The 20,085-nt window shown below is 35.6% G+C and overlaps 4 protein-coding genes, 1 long non-coding RNA gene and 1 other non-coding gene across 6 annotated transcripts; 2 read left to right on the top strand and 4 right to left on the bottom strand.

Annotated features, from left to right (window-relative positions):
• The first annotated feature begins 395 nt into the window (after window positions 1–395).
• On the top strand, window positions 396–1,113 carry LOC124437338. The gene is made up of 2 exons (XR_006945657.1): window positions 396–623; window positions 716–1,113. It is a non-coding gene; the product is annotated as an uncharacterized LOC124437338 (long non-coding RNA).
• LOC124437337 (glucose-fructose oxidoreductase domain-containing protein 2-like) lies at window positions 1,052–2,982 on the bottom strand. Its single transcript, XM_046987314.1, is given in 3 exon segments — window positions 1,052–1,298; window positions 1,862–2,614; window positions 2,617–2,982. Coding segments are annotated over 3 exon segments (1,164 nt in total). The 5' UTR covers window positions 2,918–2,982; the 3' UTR covers window positions 1,052–1,188.
• A 61-nt stretch (window positions 2,983–3,043) lies between these two features.
• LOC124437596 (phosphatidylinositol glycan anchor biosynthesis class U protein-like) lies at window positions 3,044–7,403 on the top strand. The gene is made up of 12 exons (XM_046987560.1): window positions 3,044–3,220; window positions 3,477–3,541; window positions 3,808–3,882; window positions 3,972–4,034; window positions 4,196–4,299; window positions 4,872–4,972; window positions 5,197–5,297; window positions 5,713–5,861; window positions 6,139–6,282; window positions 6,395–6,519; window positions 6,713–6,855; window positions 7,040–7,403. Exons 1-12 carry the CDS (start codon window positions 3,088–3,090, stop codon window positions 7,151–7,153), a joined length of 1,317 nt encoding a protein of 438 aa, XP_046843516.1. The 5' UTR covers window positions 3,044–3,087; the 3' UTR covers window positions 7,154–7,403.
• On the bottom strand, window positions 4,591–4,729 carry LOC124437728. The gene has a single exon (XR_006945833.1). It is a non-coding gene; the product is annotated as a U4 spliceosomal RNA (small nuclear RNA).
• Window positions 7,404–9,579: 2,176 nt separating the features above from the next.
• LOC124437595 (E3 ubiquitin-protein ligase MYLIP-like) lies at window positions 9,580–13,001 on the bottom strand. Its single transcript, XM_046987558.1, has 4 exons — window positions 12,765–13,001; window positions 12,490–12,680; window positions 11,978–12,355; window positions 9,580–10,709 (listed from the first exon to the last, which is right to left on the bottom strand). Exons 1-4 carry the CDS (start codon window positions 12,852–12,854, stop codon window positions 9,995–9,997), a joined length of 1,374 nt encoding a protein of 457 aa, XP_046843514.1. The 5' UTR covers window positions 12,855–13,001; the 3' UTR covers window positions 9,580–9,994.
• Window positions 13,002–13,876: 875 nt separating this feature from the next.
• On the bottom strand, window positions 13,877–20,058 carry LOC124437594 (dynein regulatory complex subunit 4-like). Its single transcript, XM_046987557.1, has 15 exons — window positions 19,960–20,058; window positions 19,485–19,583; window positions 18,871–19,138; window positions 18,352–18,431; window positions 18,209–18,265; window positions 18,032–18,086; window positions 17,609–17,697; window positions 17,367–17,483; window positions 16,869–17,000; window positions 15,435–15,470; window positions 15,171–15,257; window positions 14,934–15,065; window positions 14,746–14,823; window positions 14,601–14,666; window positions 13,877–14,232 (listed from the first exon to the last, which is right to left on the bottom strand). Exons 1-15 carry the CDS (start codon window positions 19,960–19,962, stop codon window positions 14,083–14,085), a joined length of 1,449 nt encoding a protein of 482 aa, XP_046843513.1. The 5' UTR covers window positions 19,963–20,058; the 3' UTR covers window positions 13,877–14,082.
• Between the last annotated feature and the right edge of the window lie 27 nt (window positions 20,059–20,085).

The following is a 20,085-nucleotide window of genomic DNA, read 5'->3' as shown; positions in this document are numbered from 1 at the left end:
GTGAAATACCGTATTTAAAGTAATTTTCCATTGACTGAAATAAATTAATATGCAAAATGCAAGATATTCTTAGACAAATGATGCATTCTCTGTAATATTCAACCAAAAGCGCTGACGCGTGGCATTTAGATTCTTGCGATCTAATTTGCGACTCCTAGTTAGGAGTATTGAGCCTGGGCCACACTATCGTCTATATTGACGAAAACGAAAACGAAATTAAACGAAAATTCGTGCACGAAATGCATGCCAGTCACGACGAAAAATTTCAAGCATGTTTGCAAAGCCAAAACATTTTTGGCCAATAAGCAAGCGGCATTCTTGACGGATTAGAAACAATGGCGATCTCTAAAAGAAAAAGATTACTTCTTCTTAAGAAAAAGTTACTGATTGCGATTTGATATGCTATTTTAATTCGAAAAAATTTATCTGATTAATTTTTGTCGAGTGAGGATGCCTAGCTGTGGAAGTAATGATTTTTTCTGCATGGGAGAGGGATTTCGGAAAGTTCTTGTTAGTAACGTCAATGAAAACGTACTGACTAAAGTATTTTAAAGAGATTGGCTATAAAAGAAATTATCAGCTTTTGATTTGGTTTAAGAGAAGTTCTGTGGGAAGCTCAAAAGGTGAACAATGACAATTGATGAATAGTTTGGAAGATTTGAGCTTGGAGTCATTTCTTTAAACATTTACTAAATGGTCAATTACAATGCTTGAGATGTCGTGAGTGGTGAGAGTGAGAAAGGAGAACTGGCACTAATGCTTGTTGGTGAAAGTGAGAAAAGAGAACTGGCACTAATGCTTACTGGAGAGAGTTAGAAAGGAGATCGAAGTTATTTTGGTTGGAGATTGATGGCATTATTTTTACTTTTACTCTGCAGCAAGGGCAGATATCTTTGTGGAGGTTTGAGGGGGGATCTAACATAAGAAAATTTTACTGTGAGTTTCAAGGAAAACTGTTTTGCTGCATGTGAACGCCGTGACATTTGCCTAGCCTAGCAACTCCTGCTAAACTTCATCCACCAAAATGAAATATATTTAATTTACTAACAAATATTGGAATAAACATGATAATTTAATGTCATCGTAGATAATGAATGCTTTTTACAACATGTACATTTGTGCAAGTATATTTAAATAACTAAAAATATCCAATTGCCCTGTGCTGGCATGTTTCTTTACCCCATTGCTCTAAAATTGTTTTTGCTTGTTAACATTTGGCCGCTCCAGGACCACTTTCACCCATTCCTGCGTGTTGTTTGATTGGATGATAGCATCCAAAACAGCTCTGACATAGAAACCTACGAAAAAAGGCAAAAAGCTGAGAAATATTCAAATGATTTCAAAAGAAATTTCCCTGCCAAATCCCTTGATGATTAATCATTACATGATGCTGGTGAATCTCATCTATTTGAAATAAATTAATGTTCAAATTAAAGGGTTAATACAGTGCTGCCACTCTGTGCATGCACATTTCACCTACCAAAACTTTATTTTCCCCCTACTTCCACTACTATGATTTTCCTTATTTGCCCCCTACTTTTCCTCTACACAGCAACAAATCTCCCCATTATATACCTACGTCTGGTCAGACCATTGAATTTTCTAGTCTGTTTTTAAAAAATTCATACAAACAAAGATTAATTGAAAACGAAGAACATCTAGACAACAAAGGTGAGAACACAGGAAGAAGAGTATTTTGGGCAAAAATGAGGCTCATTTTCAAACAATTTTCTTTTCTCCCTACAATCCCCCTACATATTACAGTTTTCCCTACCCCCTAAAAACCACTAAATCCCCCTACTATAGGGGATTTCCCCTACGAGTGGTAGCACTGGGTTGATAAGAACAATGGCATACATACCATCATCAAATTTAGCTGCTTTTGCTACAACATCAAGGTTAGAACTTCGATGGTCCTGGAAACATAGGAATGATTTTTTTACATCTTGAAGCCATGCCTCAAATGCTAACATATCGATGTCAGCAGGTGGATTTTCAATATTAGGAAGTGCATGCGCACGTCCAGTTTCTTTGTACAGCAGTTTCTCCTCAGATGATTGGTCCATACTCATGCCATACAGATCACCATTTCGTACAACAAGTCGACCTTTAGTACCAGCTACTGTCACTTCTTGTTGGAATTTTCCGGGCATCAAGGTATTCAGTGAAACATTCGCAAAACAACCTTTTTCCAATTTCATTTGAAAGCAAGTGAAATCATCGCTGGTTATGTGTCGGAAACCATTTATCTTCTCCGTGTGTTTGTTGAAAGTTTTCAAAACACCGTGAACCTCGACTGCCTTTTGACCAGTGAGATATTGAGACAGATCAATGAAGTGGCTGCCTCGTATATTCAGGACACCACCTCCTGTGACATGGTCACATAACCAGTTGTAATTGTCGCCAAGCAACGACCCCATCTCCAATCGACAGTCAAATATGGCAAGTTCACCACAATATCCTTCTGAAATCAACTCTCGCATTTTTACAAATGCTGGTAAGTACCTAAGGTTGTAAGCTATTAGGGACAAAAGTTTGGGATAATATTGCGATGCATCCACCATCCTTTGGGCATCATACCTGTCCAAGCCAGCAGGTCCTTCACACAAGACATTTTGCCAATCAACAAAGCCTTAACTGTGGCATCCGCCCTCTGATGAAGCGGGCAAAACACGCAAACAAGATCTACTTCGTTTCGCACGAGAAGGTCGTCGATTTTTGTTGTGTAGAAAGGAATATTCAAACATTCTGCCATACTTTTCACTTTGACTGCATTATTCCCCCATGCAGCCGCAATAGTAAAGCCAAGAGAACGAAGCACGGGTACAACGCATCGAATCTCGTATCCTGTACCAATAAGCCCGATGGAAGGAAGACTTTGAGACGCTTCACGAGCAGCATCTCGTAGCAAAGCCATTTATAAAGCATTAAAATAACTGTTCATCAAATACAGAAGTATTTTTGTTTCTTCTTTGCGATTGCCATTGCCTATTGGTGCTTCCGCAAAAATGAAATTTGATGAAGATGTGGCATAAAAGCCCGCGAAAGGGTATTTAAAAAGTTTTAACCAGTGGTTTCAACGTCAAAATGGTGAAAAGGAACCTAGTTTTCCTGATAATAACCGCCGTGGTTGTGAGATGCTTGTTATTTTTATTCAATGTGCATGACTCGATATATGATAGGATAGAGTTCACGACTCCTTTGACGTCGTGGAAAAGAGGTAAAAGAAAAAAAGTGATTTGTTTATATGAGAACCTGATAACACTTTATAGCAGCTCCTTACCCAGTTTCCAGTCTCCTACATATAACTAAATAAGTCAATTGGTTTAGGAGTAACAAATCCTGTTTCTAATATTATGTCTGTCCGCAGGTTACCAATTGAACTAGACTGAACATTCATATTTATCAAATATCTATATTGTAATATGTTAATTCCAAAGCCATCATCAGAGAATGTATATGTAATATGTTAACAGTTTTGGAAGGTCTGTCTTTATTGGATCATGGTTTATCACCATACGCTGGTGATTCAGTTCACGAGGTATATATTTGTGAAAGTTTTTCTTCTTAAATAATGAACATGATGGAATAGGTTTATCGTGTATCCAAAAATGGTTTACATGATCAATTTCAGAGTTCTATTCTGCATGTGTCAAAATATATCAGGCCTCAAACTATATCTGTGATTAAACTGAGAAGAGAACGTACTATGGCATTGTCAAATATTAATCTACATCCCCATTCACTCATTACCATACTGGCCTCGATTCTAAAGGTTTTCTTCAATGTTAATTCTATTGATTTTAGCCTCCTCTGGTGTTGTTGCTTTTTTATCTTCTTCGAAACAAAAGCAATGGTATTCCCTTGTATATTGTATTCATGGTATGTTGATTTATGAACTAACATTTAGTGTAGCAGCTGTTTCACAACATCAAGATTACAGTCCACTTTTTGTTCATTCTTTATTGCAGATGTTTGATATTTTGACTGGCTTTCTTCTGTATTTAGCTGCCAAATGTCATTGCAGAAATTTGGTAAAAATTATTTTAACTCTTCTCATGAATTAATGTTAGAAAGTCTGTTGTTAACATATTTTTTACTTTTAGTTCACTCAAAACTTTCCTCCACTTAACAATAAGGATGTCTCAAACATGTTTTTCTGAAACAAGATTTTTTGTGTTTTTTTTTCTTTTAGCTTTCTCGCCAGAAACGTGATCTCAAGCATTACTCCCAAAATGTCGCTCCCATATTAATTACATTGGATCATCTAGAAAACCTCCCTGTATTAGTATGTGCAAGGTGAGATTAATTGGGAAGAAAATACTTTTGCTTTTGACGTATGAGTCATAGATTTTTCACTCATGGCTAAAGGGGGATTTGGTTTTAACGTAGGAAATGGAACCGCTTTTTTCTTCACTTTTTGAACTGATCAAACACGTGTTTTAAAGCAAATTTTTGATATTTAACGTCAAAATTTGTAAAATTATTCAAACACATATTTTAAAACTAATTTCTGATTTGTTATGTCGTAATATTTAGCTTGGGTATAGAATCCGTTCAATGTTTTTAATTACAATTTTTTAATGTCGGTCCAATGAAGGACCATGAAAAATTGCATAGCCGGCCATATTTCAGGCCGTCCAGCGGGGTATTGGTATAAGTTTTCAATCAGCAATAATCACGCCTCGGATGAACCTCATCGGCTATGATCCTGCCACTGCGCAAAGCTACCGATAAATGAAATCCACTCAGTATTTATAACGGGAAATCCTTTCTATACTTGTGGGAGGTCATTGGAGTGTTATTAGCATATGACTGGCGCATGCGCAGTGCCTCTTTTTATAGATAAATATGTTTTCTCGTTATTTTAGCTACTTATTGAATCCATTTACGATCGCAAGTTGCGTTGCTCAGTCTACCGGTCTCATCACAAATCTATCGTTGACATTTTCTATGTATTTTGCGTTTTTGGGTGAGTTATTTGATCCGTCGTTTTCATTGAAAATTAATGATGGTTTTAAATTGGAAAGGACCATCGTGATTTGCTTGGTTGACCGAAATAGTATCATAATTGAAATGACTGCTTGTTAATTTCGTGAATTTGACCTCAAAATTTTCAGGAAATGAAGATATTTCACTTGATTCTATTTCAAATGAACATACTAATAGAGTATATTGTACATTTTCTGAAAATAGGATCGACATCCCTTGCAATGTGTTTTGTCGCTTTGGCTTCGTACAAGTCTCTTTACTGTATAATGCTTGTTGTACCGCTCACAATTATTTTGACGAAGAAGGTAGGGTGAAATGGTTCTCTCAAAGATCATCTAAAGTTGTTACTTCATTTTTAATATTACTTTAAAAAGAATGTTTAATTAGCCTTTGCGGGGAAAGGGAACGGGGGCTGTGTAAAAGGAAGAACTGCTTGAAAAAGGAAGAACTGCTTGTATTTGTAAATCAAGTCGAGCACCATTCAAGTTGTCTTTATTTTAGTCGCTTCCATGACTAAACCATCTCAGGTCTCACCCGAGAACATAAAAAGTCAATTTTTGCGATAAAAATATGCGTGCTTAAATAAATTGACGGTAGACAGGGCGTGTGATGTTAACATATACTGCAATCGGAGGCTTTCTGAGATATACACGTATTTCTCAGCATTCGGTTTTCTTCTCCTATAAAATTGGGTGAAATATCGATTTTTCGATAATTTAGAAAATGGATGAATCAAAGTACCATGTTTCCTTGGTCCGTGCTGTTATTTCCTCACTTACATTTTTCTCGTTTTGGATGGGTGTTTATCTTGCACTCTCTCGTGTTGTTATTGGATCGTGGCAATTTCTAGACGCCTCTTATGGCTTTACGTAAGTGTTAATGACTATTGATTGGTTGGATCATGGGAATTTAATTAACGGAATGCTGTGAGCTGTGTCGAATAGAGATGCTAGCAATATTGTATTGGGGGCCAGCCTTATTCGGCCACTTTTAGCATTAGGATCAGCACTAAGTTAGGGTAGTTGATGTAACGTCTTCCTGATTACTTCAGTCAAGTTTATGCTGCGAAACAACACAATATATGGCTATGAACATCCTTCAACTTACTGATTATTCGAATGATCTTTTTTCATTCGTCGTTGTTAGTTTACGAGTTCCTGACCTTACACCAAATATGGGTCTCTTCTGGTATCTCTTTTTGGAAATGTTTGATCACTTTCGAGAATTTTTCGTGTTGGTCTTTCAACTGAACGCTTTCTTCTACGTCATTCCTCTTACGTCATTACTAAGGTAATACAGCTATCTGATTTTTCAGCGATAGTTTCTGTGGCTGAAGTGCTCTTGCAATAAAAAAAGTTTGCTTTTTCATTTAACTTATATCCAACATTTCTTATTTCGACAGAAACGATCCCGTGTTTTTATTCTATACATTGTCATCGGTTATTGCGATTTTCAAGTCTTATCCAGCTTTGGGGGATTTCTCCATTCCTTTTGCGTTGTTTGTCTCATGGAGTCATCTTTATCCATGTAAGTACTCAACTTTTCGTGGTGTTAGTCTTTTGGAGTCATCTTTATCCATGTAAGTACTCAACTTTTCGTTGTGTTAGTCTCTTAGAGACATCTTTATCCATGTATGTACTCAACTTTTCGTCGTGTTAGTCTCTTGGAGTCATCTTTATCCATGTTTGCTTAATGGTTTCTTTTTATAACATTTTTACAGATATGAAAAACATATTTTTTGTGGGGTGTATGTTTCTCTTCTCGTCGATATTGGCACCAATTTTCTGGCATTTGTGGATTTATGCCGGCAGTGCAAACGCCAATTTTTTTTATGCTGTAACATTGGCCTACTCTTCTGCACAGGTAAATTTATGCTGTGAGTTGGTTGTTTGTGTGTATTGACTTCAGAAGAAAGTCGTTGAAATTCAAGGAAAAACCTTATGGCAAAAATGACTAAAACGAAGCCAAGACAATTAAAATATTTTCAAATGTGTGATTCATCGTATAGATAAAACTCATGCGTTCTCTTGACCCATGCGTTCTTTAGATATTTCTTCTTGGTGACGTCATTTATGCTTTTCTCCGGCGAAACTTCGATCTAGAACATGGCATCACTCGGAAGAAAGTTAACGACGAAACCATGATAGTCTTGTTGAAATGAGTTGTATTTCAAAGCAATTCCAATTTGAATCATAATACATACTGATAAATGAAACGTAAAACCAACAGTTGAAGAAGAAGAAATTCAACCACTTTCATTTTCATTTGCTATTCTCACTTTTAGGTATTAGTAATATTTGTTGAAACTTATGGACAGATTTTTAGCTTTTACTGTAAAAATTGGTTTAATTCAACAATATTTGTATACTAGCTATCTAAAGTTTTTCTAGAATTTCACTTTTTTCCTTTGATTTCTTCTCATTTGCATTTGCTAAACTTTGTTTTTAAGCACCTTTAGTGGAATTGTTGAAGAAAGAATGCCATCGTTCATTTTAAAATACGCGTTCCAATACTTTGTTGTTTATCATTTCTTAAAAAATTTCGGTAATTTTTATTCCAACTATGCAAATATTTTTGCTTTCAAAAAATGGAAAAACAATGAATGGAGTTAATTGTGATTTATAAAATTTCACCATTTATGTGTAAACAAATGTATCAGACATTGACAACTGCTACATTATGTTGTCTGGCGAAGACGTCATTTCTGTCTGTAATTAATATTTTTTGCTACAATGATTTAATTTTGAAATTGAAATTCATTGCAACATATCAACTTTGTCATTCATTATATACATGATCATAATACCATATAATACATTAATAAGTATTTACAATTATTAATACTTATTATGAGTAATTATAAACTATTTTCGGCAATTTCTATTGGTCGATCAGAATTCACGATTACCCCGGCGTGCATCACTTTGAAGAAGAAGCGCCAAGTCAATGTAGGAAGGACAGACTGCGTTCTTTTGGTTGAAATAAACGCATTTCTTGGTGTTTGGCTGATTTAAATCGAACAACATAACACGTACGTCGCTTTGTAACGTTTGGTAAGAATATTTATTGTTTTATTATATGTTGTGGCTGAATTCTTCGTGAAAATTCTGTTTCTTGTTTGTGAAATGTTAGCAAAATGGCTTCCTTCTTAACTGTCGTTCACAAAACAGACCGGCATTCGTTTGTTAATCCGGTATATCGGTCATTCTCTTTGTCCAGGATATTAAACTTAGCAAACAAACAATCTTTTTCATTTTTGAGCAATATCTTTCGTATGGAATGACTTGTTGTAAAGTCCGCCGCCAATGTGCGAAGGTTGAAAATTTGGAAGTTCGAAGAACATTACAATATTTGTATGCAACGAATTACTACATTTACGAAAGTAGGGTCGAAACAAACAACAAGTTTCGATTGATATTACATTTCTATGAAATTGTGTAAACACTTCTTGTATTTGTGGAGATTGTAATACCGTATAAAAATCAATTTCCTTTTGGTTTAAGCTTGTTGTGTTGTCGGTTGTAAAATATTCACTTGAACCATCATCATTTGGACTTGAACAGGCTTGACGAAGTGTCATTCATCAGAAAAGAAAGGTACTGTCCATTTTCTTTCAACTGCAACGTGAGGTGAAAGGTTTATTTGACTGTTATTATTTGACTAGGCGTGCATGTTTAGCAAAAATTAACATCCTTGTTGTTTTTCTTTTGATGAATTTTGGCGGAAGGTGTTCTTCTATCTGAAGAACACGCTGAACTGACGAATACGCTCAAACTAAATTGTTTTGTCAGTTCTGGCTACCAGTTGTAACGCATAAAATGCTAATTGCGTTGATGTAAATTGAAAAAAATATAAGCTGTGTGAATTCTGCAGCTTTAATAATTGACCTGCCTAGTTCCTTGCTTGTCGCAGAAGGCGACTGAAAGAGACTAGTGTCGAAAAGAGATAGTGCCATAAAACTTTTACCTTCAATTATATGTAACGTTTCCAAAAACAGTGGCTGAAAACAGCCCGGAGTCTTCGTTGGTGACCCCAGCCTCCGACGACTAAAACAGTGGGAAAACCATAGGAAAAGTGCATAAATATGATGGGCTGTAATTGAAATGGAAACAAGATTTTCTATTTGGGATCGAAAGTAAGGAGAGGTGGGGAATAGATGAAAATGAGAAGCATTGGCTTGTGTTCAGAAAACTATTTGTACATGCAATAACACAGAGGCAAAACAGATGAACGCTTCAACTATAAGAAATATAGCGGGAATTATTATATTGCAAAGATGGAAGAATAATTTGATGAATGGAAAGAACCATTTTCATGTTAATTGCAATCGAAATAAAAGAAAGTCAATAAATTACAGCGATAATTTTGTCTTGTGGAGTCAGAGTTGAATGCAATAAGACAAAAAACATGTTCTCATGAATGATCTGGAAATATAACGAGGGAATTAATTTATGGAGTTTCAGGATTTAATATTCGGAGAAGCGGTAAATGCAGGCAGTAACCACGTGACTTTGGGCGACCTTCGTTTTCTTAGTACTTCTTGCGCTTCACTGAAAATTCAAACAAATAACACAACTCAAAATCAAATTTCTCTTGAATGTCATATAAAACAGTTGTTTTAATTTCCTCTTTACTTTACTACCCAGTGCCAATAACCCATTTCTATTTACAATTATGTAAGAAACATCGGAATGTAAAACGTATAACGAACAAGTAGTAAATTTTGTAACTATTCTCCTAAGCTGAATTAACTTTTGAAATTTTGTTCTACGGTGAATAAAAAATCCTTTTCTAGTTTTCTGGTTGTTTTCTATTAGTATTCCTAAAAAGGGCATTTAGAGATTAGCTAAAATCCATTTCCAATGCACAATAGCATATGGTTAGTGTTTTATGGTCATTTCTAAATGCCTCTACGTATAATAATTAGATGCGTCTTTTCAATAGACTATCTTCACAGAGATGAACTTGAATATCCACATTTGGACTTGATTGTATGTCCATATCAAGTTGATATTTCTTTGCGATCATGTAGATCAAAACTCGGTTCTTTAGGAGCCATATCAACTTCCTTACTTGACGTATGATCATAGATCTCTGGCAAGTCCATATAAACTCTTTGCCGCATCGTGATGTTTGATCTGCACAATGGGCATTTTTCTATATTGCGACTGCATGTGCTGCAGCAAACCCAATGTCCACAGGGTATAAGGACTGTATCGATCTTTGCATCCATGCAGATCTTACATAAGAAAGTATGATGAATGTTTTGCAGCTTCTGTTGTAATTCATCATTGCACTGTTTGTTTGTGCAAGCAGGAATATCCGTTTCGTCGCAAGCTGTTGTGTTTGGTAACTCTTTCAAATCTGATAAGGCTTGCTGTTGTTCTTTGTAAATAACCCGTCTCATGTGATCATGAACTTCTGTTACTGTCCTTTCTACATCAAATGTGTATAGTTTTTCTGATGTTTCTTCGGAGAAAAACGAAATAAGGGCTTCCTTAAAGTCTCTGGTGAATTGATTCTTTACAGTCGAGTTTACGGTCTCACATCCGAAGAATGAATGACATTCTGTAACTGATCGAAATAGCTGGATGCAGGCTTCTGGAGTGTTGAGACGCAGATCATATTCTTGCAACGAACCGTTGTCATTCATGATGACGAGCACAAAAGAACGATTATTTACCTTCCAAGCTTTGTTTAGAGCTGCATAGTTTACCCTGGAAAGTAAAAACAAGAATTTGACTAAGGAACATGGGAAAGCAAGTCATAGACATTATATGCTGATGTTATTTAAAACGCCATGGGTTGTTGATGGCCTCGTAACTCAAAGATAAACAGATGTGCAAATATTGACTTAACCTGAGACCCTGAATGTGCACAAGTGACGAATTTTAATGAGAAAAAAATATTCTATCGTAAAAAAGTTGTTTTTATTTTGAGATAACATTAAAAGGAGCAATTGCAACTTGAAATGCAACGCCATCAACTTATGATTGATGGAGAAAACAATGATATTGCAATTCGTGCAAATATCTGCCCTCTTGTAAAGACATATGGCTTCCTTTGCAATGTTCGCACGGTAGATTGAATCAAAATGCTATGTATAACTACTGAAAATTTATTGAAAACATCGAGGGTATATTACAGTGTGAAGGCTCAAATTAAGAATAGTGATTTCACGAAAAACAACAAAAAAGGAAGTTGAGTTTCACTTTGGTCGTAATCAAGAAACTAAATTAAATGGCAACAACGCTGGCACGCAATATACACCGTTTAATTGCGATTGTTTAGAGTTGTATCTGCAATCTTCAAATTATCCAATTTTGTTTATAAACGTATTTGCTGTTGAGGACAAGAAACATCGAAAACTTCGTTGTACATGATCGTTGAAATAAGGCGATTATCAGCAGAAAAACAATTACATCCGGTAATAGGTTTTTTGACGGTCGCTGAAGGCTACAAGACAATGCGTATATTCAAATGAGCTGGCAACTGCCATCTTTTTCAAGTGTTTTCTCGAAGAAGCGGTTTTCTTTACATTTATAAGAGATTTAAAAGTTCAAGGGCTTGGCAATACTTCAGAATTGGAAAAAGGTCAAGTTTTTCAAAGGAATTATTGGACTTGGGAAACATCAATTAACACATGCCGTTGCGACGTCATGACGTCAAGCTGTGTGTTCGTGATATATCAGACTTCCTATGGAAATTTTTTTGTATGCTTTCCAACAAATGTGCATTTTTAGTAATTAGATGATTCAAAGATACACAGAAAGTCCTACAATAGCCTGCTGTTGTTAATTTCGAGTTACAAGTCATTGCTATGCAAGGGTCACAAATCATCTCGACTCACTTAGGTCCTTAAATCCAACATTTCCGAGCAGATAGTTAAAATTTGAAGTGATGCAATCCGATAATTATATTTGCAATCTATGCCCCGTTTCACTAAACATCATTGTCAGGAAAACAGCTACATGTTTAATAATACCTTCTTATGACTGACCCACTTTCATCGCAAAATCTTATTCCGTTGCGGCCAACTCCGACATAATGAACAGTATTGTCCTCCGTTTTGACGTTATGATACTCATAACCAAATCCTTCCATGGAAAAGAAGATTTTTAGACAATTGTACTCGGCTGTGATGGCCTTCATTTTCTCATGTTTGGAATACAGTTCATCGACTGTCTTAGTGAATTCCGGCGACCATTTCAAGCGATGTGCATGCCGTAAAAGCCAATGTCGTCCAAAGTGATCTCCAGACGTTGCTCGCAATATGAGCGCATTTAGATTCGCTGCTTCTTCGTGATTAGATAATGATAGATCTTCTTCGAAGTCCTTTTTGCATGTGAGGAAGCAGTAATGCCTAAAATATCAAACGAATCTTCCGTAATGTGAAGGTCAAAGGGTTTTTTACTTTTCTGTAAATAGGCAAACAACTGCTGCATAAATACAATATAAACATGTCCCGAAAAAAAGATAGAGGGTTGACAAGCTTACCTTGTATTATCTTCGACGATGAGATGTGGTTGGACAAAAAATTTCATACGAAAACGCAAGCGATACGGTTGCGAACCTGTAAGCTGACGAACTATCTTATTTCTTCGATTCAACCATAACTTTTCCCCCTTTGGACCGTTGTATTGGAGGCCAAAGTAATCTTGTTCGATGACTTCGAGCTTATTACAAACCTTAATTTTTAGAGGAAAAACGAAACTCGATGAAAATTGTGTTTTTGACAAACACAACAGCTTAGAAAATGTTGAAACACTTACGGCATCGAGCAAATGTTGCCCTTTACATCTGTCAGCTAACTCAAACTCCAGAGTTGTTGAATCGGGTAATGTTACGACAAACCAAGTCATGCTGTCATTAAATGGCTTCAGCAGATTTTGTAGACTTTGAAACACAGCCTTTCGTCAGTAAAAATTCTCAAACCACGACTACTTTGCTGCGAAATGAATACAAACACACTCGCTTCGCTTTGACTTTCAGCTCGATTGCTTACTCAGACAAATAGTCAAGCATGTCAAATTCACGTGTTGCTATTTTGGGAACCAATCACGTAACGTTTGACAGGCTTAATAGCCAATCAGAGCCTAGTAACCTGTCGGGTTTTCTCTGCGAAGGTTAAAGTCCAATTGTTAAACTTCGACCTCTGGACATTCGTCATAAATACGAAACGAATTTATTTGTTTACGACGTCGTTCTTTAGTATATTCATAAATTTACGTTTCTCAGTGTTTGTATACCCCGTATATGACTTAATTATATTTTGCTTTATCTTCACATAAATTCGTTAGGCTTAAAGCGCATTTAGATATTTCAAAAAGTCAATGTCACGAGAGTGAGTCCTCCACGCTTTCGCGGTGTGACCTAAAGACAATGATATTTACATCATTGGACAAATTACGTGCAAACCTTCGTAGCTATCTAAGTCGTTTATATTGGGCAATTTTTCTTTTGGAGGCTTTAGTTTAACTAAATTTCCTTTTGCTCCTATAAACCTTTACACGAGTGCTTAAATTTAAAGCTGTATTGTTTGCAGCATCTTTACATTGTCACAAGCTTTTGTCTAGCTTCCTCTTCAGTTGAATGCAATTACTTTATTTAATGCTCATTTGCATTGCCCCTGGAAAAGTTCATCGAAGGTCGGTGTATCTGTGTGCGTCATTGAACTTAACTTGTCAATGACGATATTGTCCATGTTTCTTTGTGTCGAAAACACATTTAAAAGGAAATCACACTTACAATAGCAACTCATTGTTTTCAATGATGGAATTTTCAACGACACGCTAGCGTGTTTTGAAATGAAACGATGGCATATATAAGTTAGGAAGTGAAGCGTTTTAGGGCGAACTCTCATTTCATATGCGCGGATGCCAAATTTTGTTGCACGTTTTTAGTACAATCTTTATCATCACTTTAGTCAATATTTACAGTGTTCAAACATAGGCTAGACTTATAAGAAATAACAGTTGAGAGTTCCAACTAAATCACATGAGTAAACATGATTGCACTTTCCGACTTTATTTTGGTATTACAAAATTATTTTCAATTGAATGCTATTGAAACACGTCTTTCTCAGTCTAACTACGTGGGCGCTGCGACAAGACCAGCAGGACCTTGGCCAATTTTCTCACTTCCAACATTGCTTTCTAATGGTTGGAATCCAAGTTCTTCTACTGGAACACCGAATGCCTTTAATTTGGCTTCATAGGTTCGAATGAGATCATTGTGTGCCTAATTATGAAAATAACAGTATTTTTGAGTTCGATATTCGCTATGTGTCACATGCGAAAACGTTTTAAAAACAAAAACGGAAGTATAATCAGGAAATGATGTAAAGAGTTCGTTTTAAGTTCTATTTTTTCTTATTATGTGCATACTTGGGCAAAATCACTGGTTGTTATATTTGATGGGAAACTTTGTGAGTAATCATATTGCTACACAGTACACTTGTGATTATATTATTCTGTAGTACATTTTCTGAATAACGCGAACCATATCGTTAGTCCTTGCGCCCGTTTTTTACTATGGTTAATTTGAAAAAGGATAAAATTTGGTAAAAGAATATGTAATGCGCTGTGCTATAAATAGCTAATTCGTACCTTACACACTCGAGCGAGTTCGTATTGTAAATCCTTTATGGCGCTGTTCTTAGAATCCAGTACATCCTAAAATATAAGAGTTAACACGATTATCTTATTGCCTGTGTAGATGGCGTTTGTTAATGATTTTGGCTGGTGCATATACCTCTAATTTTCTTGTAACAACGGTCAATGCCGTAGGATCAAGATTTGATGCTGACAGAACTTCGTTCAATTGCGCCTCCTAAATGATTTGGACACAGAAATGCATGAGAACCAGAAAGCTGAATGTGTGGTTTGAACATTAGGAGCTCAGAGTTCATATGCAAAATTTTGATGCATTTGGATGGTCACCTTTTTCTCCAAAGTGTCAGTTAGAGCTGTTAATTTTTTCTCCAATAATAAGTTTTTAAAGTTGCTCTTCTGTTGAACCTCGTGAATGGCCTTGACGAATTTGTTATATAACTCATCCCGTTCACCTTGTGTCTATAAATACATATAATGGAGAAGTCATAATTAAAACATTTTTGCCTTGTAAAGGCAAGATAAAATTTGGTATATTCTATTGAATATACAACCGTTACATCGTACCATTGCGAATCTTTGCTGAAGCACCTCTTGTTCCCATTCTAATTTACTCAGACTATTTCCTTGCACTTTAAGTCTCGCTTTTGCACTCTGAACGTGATAGAATTTAATCAAGGAATGAGCATACCAATCTAAAATGTTTAACTTTTAAGCAAACTATGTGAAAGAGTGGTCTTTGATTTTCTGCATAAATTTACTGATTTTTCCACACTAGTTTCATATAGCAATTTTAAACATAAAGTTAAACCACATTTTGTCTGTACTTACAGCTAACGATGCCTTATCTTTTTCATAATTCGCCAACTATAAAATGTTAATGAAAATAATTAAAAAAACCCACTTGAATGTTGATGATAAATAATCTCACAAAGACTGGAGTAATTATTACAACAGTTTTCCAAAGTGAGTGGAAATGAAAAATTATCAAGACGCTCGTCTGGCAATCAAACAAGTGTATATTGAAACTACAGATTAGACTTCACCTGTTTCCGGAGTTTCTAGAAACTACTGATAACAGATAGTCTACAACTTCACCTGTTTCCAGAGTTTATAGAAACTACTGATAACAGATAGTCTACAACTTCACCTGTTTCCAGAGTTTATAGAAACTACTGATAACAGATATTCTACAACTTCACTGTTTCCAGAGTTTATAGAAACTACTGATAACAGATAGTCTACAACTTCACCTGTTTCCGGAGTTTATAGAAACTACTGATAACAGATAGTCTCACAACTACTGATAACAGATAGTCTACAACTTCAGAGTTTATAGAAACTACTGATAACAGATAGTCTACAACTTCACCTGTTTCCAGAGTTTATAGAAACTACTGATAACAGATATTCTACAACTTCATCTGTTTCCAGAGTTTATAGAAACTACTGATAACAGATAGTCTACAACTTCACCTGTTTCCAGAGTTTATAGAAACTACTGATAACAGATAGATATTCTACAACTTGTTTATAGAAACTACTGATAACAGATATTCTACAACTTCACCTGTTTCCGGAGTTTATAGAAACTACTGATAACAGATAGATAACAGATATTGATAACAGATATTCTACAACTTCACTGTTTCCAGAGTTTATAGAAACTACTGATAACAGATTCTTCAGAGTTTATAGAAACTACTGATAACAGATAGTCTACAACTTCACCTGTTTCCAGAGTTTATAGAAACTACTGATAACAGATAGTCTACAACTTCACCTGTTTCCAGAGTTTATAGAAACTACTGATAACAGATAGTCTACTCACAACTTCACCTGTTTCCAGAGTTATACTACTGAGATACTACTGTTTATAACAGATAGTCTACAACTTCACCTGTTTCCGGAGTTTATAGAAACTACTGATAACAGATAGGGAGTTTATAGAAACTACTGATAACAGATAGTCTACAACTTCATCTGTTTCCAGAGTTTATAGAAACTACTGATAACAGATAGTCTACAACTTCACCTGTTTCCAGAGTTTATAGAAACTACTGATAACAGATAGATAACTTCAGATAGTCTACAACTTCACCTGTTTCCAGAGTTTATAGAAACTACTGATAACAGATAGTCTACAACTTCACCTGTTTCCGAGAGAAACTACTGATAACAGATAGAAACCTGTTTCCGGAGTTTATAGAAACTAATAACAGATAGTCTACAACTTCACTACTAACAGATATTCTACAACTTCACCTGTTTCCGGAGTTCTTCAACTTGTTCTCGAGCTTTTTGTAGTGGTTCGGTTAATCTCTTGTTTTCTGCCGTAATTTCATTCATTTGTTTTTCCATCCTCTCTTCTTTTTTCTTCATGTCTTCCACTTGTTCCTAATAATTACAAAACAATTTTGGTTTATATACAACTTAAACATTCTTTGCATTCAGCTTGCGAGTCCAAGATACTGAAAGTTCTCTTTATACACTGAATAAAATGACGACAAGAATATTAGTTATCATCTATCTTAATAATTAGCATTGCAGTCTAATGTCGTGAAACGACAATCTAAGTTCTTCATGAGATCATTCTTAAAGCAGGCAACTTGATGGGAAACGGTGTACATTTGCATAATGTTCGTGCTTGTTTAAATACGAGTCCTCTGCACTTGGATTAACCTTGATACCTTTCTGTGACTTCTCTGATACGTTTCAAAATATTTCATCAATCTGGCTGTATGACCTAGAAACTAGTCGTACCTTAAGAGAGTTGATAAGCGCTAAGTTGTTCAAAGTAATGTCGTTGTAGTAGTTCTTGATGTCACTAAACGCCTTTTCGTGGTTCTTCATCAACGTGTTGATTTGGCTGTTTTTTCGCTGAAAAAATGAAAGAAAACACTTTGATTGTTGACGAGCTCTTTAAGTTGGTGGCTCAGTCAAGAGTCTTCACCCTGCTACTGATCTCAAAGTTCATGCTAGTATATGATGTAAAACGAACTCACCTCCTCGATTTCGTGCATTTCAGTCTTACGGCGAAGTTCTAGCTCTTCTCTTAAGGATCGCAACTTTCTTTCATACTTTGATTCAACCTCTGAGAAGATAAGCATATTGGATTTGATTAAATTTAATTTGTGTTTCCAATTTTCCTTTTACTTTGATTCAACCTCTCTGAAGATAAGCATATTGGATTTGAAAAAAACATAACCAGTTTTAATTTTTTCCTCATATTTTGAGTCAACCTTTGTGAAGATAAGCCGAATACATGTGACCAAATAAAATCTCTAGGTTTGCAGCTGTTGCGAAGCCATTCAATTTTTGTATTTACAATGCTATTTTATTTAAATGAACACGAAAATATTTGCATTGGGGGAGTAAAAATTGGTTTCCTGTTGGCGTGTGGTTAAAGAGCGACAATTTATTAAGACCTTTTACTTCTCGCTCGTAGTCTTGCCTGAGTTTCGTGATGTTCTCGTCTTGACCCTTAAGAAAATGGTTTTCAACATTAGTAAAGCACAGACAGTGTTCAGGCTGGCGCGTTCATTATTTCATTATATACACCACATTCATTGCAAACTGACAAACCACTTAGATAATCTCTTTACCCTTTTTAAATTTTTCACAATATCCTCATGAGCTAACTCTTGCTCTTTCAGCTCAACCTAAGAAAAAAAAAGAAGAAAAATAATGTATATGAGTAGCCTCGATTTCCATGTTGAACCACGACAAATCCACGCAACTGTCCCACCTTCAAAGCTCGTTTATCGGTACGAAGGTCCTTTTCGTTAGTTCTATGTTCATCTTGAGCTAGTTTCAACGACACAATTCCTGCAAAGAAAAAAAGATGACTTTGTTCAGTTGATTTAAACGCTCTGTTCTGTTTTCTTTCAATGTGAAACGATGTGTTCGTCCTAAAAACAAGTTCCTCCCTCTTTATAAGGGCTGTTGTAGTCACAAATTGAAACTAGGAGAAAGAAATTTGGTGCACTATAGCATTGCAGTATAATTGGTTGTCCTACAAATGTCAACACTGCCAACTTATATTATGTTGATAGATGATTGGTTGTTCTACAAATGTCGTCATTGCCAACTATCATTATGTTGATAGATGATTGGTTGTTCTACAAATGTCGTCATTGCCAACTATTATTACATTGACGTTGATATGAATTTGATTGATTCAACCTTAAAGATCGTGTGTTGAAGTGTTTATGAAAATAGTATTTTATATGAAATCGTTGCGTTTACTTTGAAGAAAATTACATACCGTCTGCTTTAAGTTCTGTCACGTTGTTCTGATGCTCGTAGAGCAAATGTTTTACTTTCTGTTTATAGACTTTTATTTCAACTTGATGTCGTTCTTCCGCTTCTTCAATTTCCCTGTCCCGATTTCGCAGTTCGGCTTTCTTTTCTTCAAACTGTTTTTTCGTGATCTCCCAGAACGTGTTGACTTTATCGCGTTCCAGTTGAAAATAGTTGCGTTCTTCGCGCTCACGATCGAGCTCCTCTCGCAAACGTCCCACATGTTCTTCGAGCTGATGAATCGAGATGAAAAGTCATGTTTACAAGGATAAACATTCAGTCAAGGGCTGATCTTTGAAAGAGGTGCTGAAAACAACAATTTTTTTCAAAGAATTGACCATCAAGCAGATGTAGCAATGCCTCGAGTCAGTCGAGTGTAAAAAATGTTTGTTGAAAAGCTAAACTAACAACTAAATTATTTGGCATTTGAAGAAAAAACGCCTCAAGATACCTTTTATGCAACGTTGTTTAACGAACGTAGCCATATACTTTGTTTGGCTATATCAGAGTTTGATAAGACTGACGTATGTAAACTATAAAGTTTATTTTTGTTGTTTACTATATAGTACACATCCATACTTGTTCCTTTGTCATCTCTTCAGTGCTGATGCCATCAATAACGACAGCGCTTTTGGGCTTGGCAGATTTCTTTCCTCCCTTTTTCTTCGCTTTTGGAGGCTAAATGTGGGCGAAGGCAAATTACTTTATTTACTTTGCTTATAAAGATCAACATAATTCATCGTTGTAGCATCGCTCGTTCGCTAAATGTTAGAGAAGATTTTAATCTTCCCTAGTCATAGTTTATAATAATAGAATACTGGTGTAAATGAAAACGACTGTCTTTAGCGTATAACACGAGGTAAAAAAAGGATTGAGTTTGAACCTGAAAAGTTGAAATATTTTGCTGAACTATGAACAGAGAAAATATTTAAATGGCCAATCCTGAAACGATAATATACTTGAGCAATCATGCTCCGGCTTGAATTCCTATCAAGATTTTACTGTGTTGTATAACTTTATTGCTCTTTTCGACAAAAAAGTGGCCAAAACTTACCATTTCGGTATTCTATGGGACAAAAAGTCGATGAAATTCTTTCATATACGTATTCAAAGCGATTTGTCTCGCGTTGTTTACAATTTGATCCGTTGCTTGGAAACAGAAATTAAAATGCACCTTATG

Source organism: Xenia sp. Carnegie-2017, unplaced genomic scaffold (genome assembly GCF_021976095.1).
Source record: "Xenia sp. Carnegie-2017 unplaced genomic scaffold, XeniaSp_v1 HiC_scaffold_16, whole genome shotgun sequence".
NCBI lineage: Eukaryota > Metazoa > Cnidaria > Anthozoa > Malacalcyonacea > Xeniidae > Xenia > Xenia sp. Carnegie-2017.
This window is presented reverse-complemented; position numbering and strand designations above follow the sequence as displayed.

Excerpts from the sequence above, each read along its gene's own strand:
- LOC124437596 (XM_046987560.1), top strand. The coding sequence starts at position 3,088 with ATGGTGAAAAGGAACCTAGTTTTCCTGATAATAACCGCCGTGGTTGTG. Across the intron at positions 3,542-3,807 it reads CTGGTGATTCAGTTCACGAG|CCTCCTCTGGTGTTGTTGCT; the intron begins GTATATATTTGT and ends TATTGATTTTAG. Across the intron at positions 4,300-4,871 it reads CCTGTATTAGTATGTGCAAG|CTACTTATTGAATCCATTTA; the intron begins GTGAGATTAATT and ends TCGTTATTTTAG.
- LOC124437594 (XM_046987557.1), bottom strand. Across the intron at positions 18,432-18,870 it reads GACAGAACTTAAAGCAGACG|GAATTGTGTCGTTGAAACTA; the intron begins GTATGTAATTTT and ends TTTTCTTTGCAG. Across the intron at positions 17,484-17,608 it reads AAATGCACGAAATCGAGGAG|CGAAAAAACAGCCAAATCAA; the intron begins GTGAGTTCGTTT and ends TCATTTTTTCAG.
- LOC124437595 (XM_046987558.1), bottom strand. The coding sequence starts at position 12,854 with ATGACTTGGTTTGTCGTAACATTACCCGATTCAACAACTCTGGAGTTT. Across the intron at positions 12,681-12,764 it reads GGCAACATTTGCTCGATGCC|GTTTGTAATAAGCTCGAAGT; the intron begins GTAAGTGTTTCA and ends CTAAAAATTAAG. Across the intron at positions 12,356-12,489 it reads ATCGTCGAAGATAATACAAG|GCATTACTGCTTCCTCACAT; the intron begins GTAAGCTTGTCA and ends TTGATATTTTAG.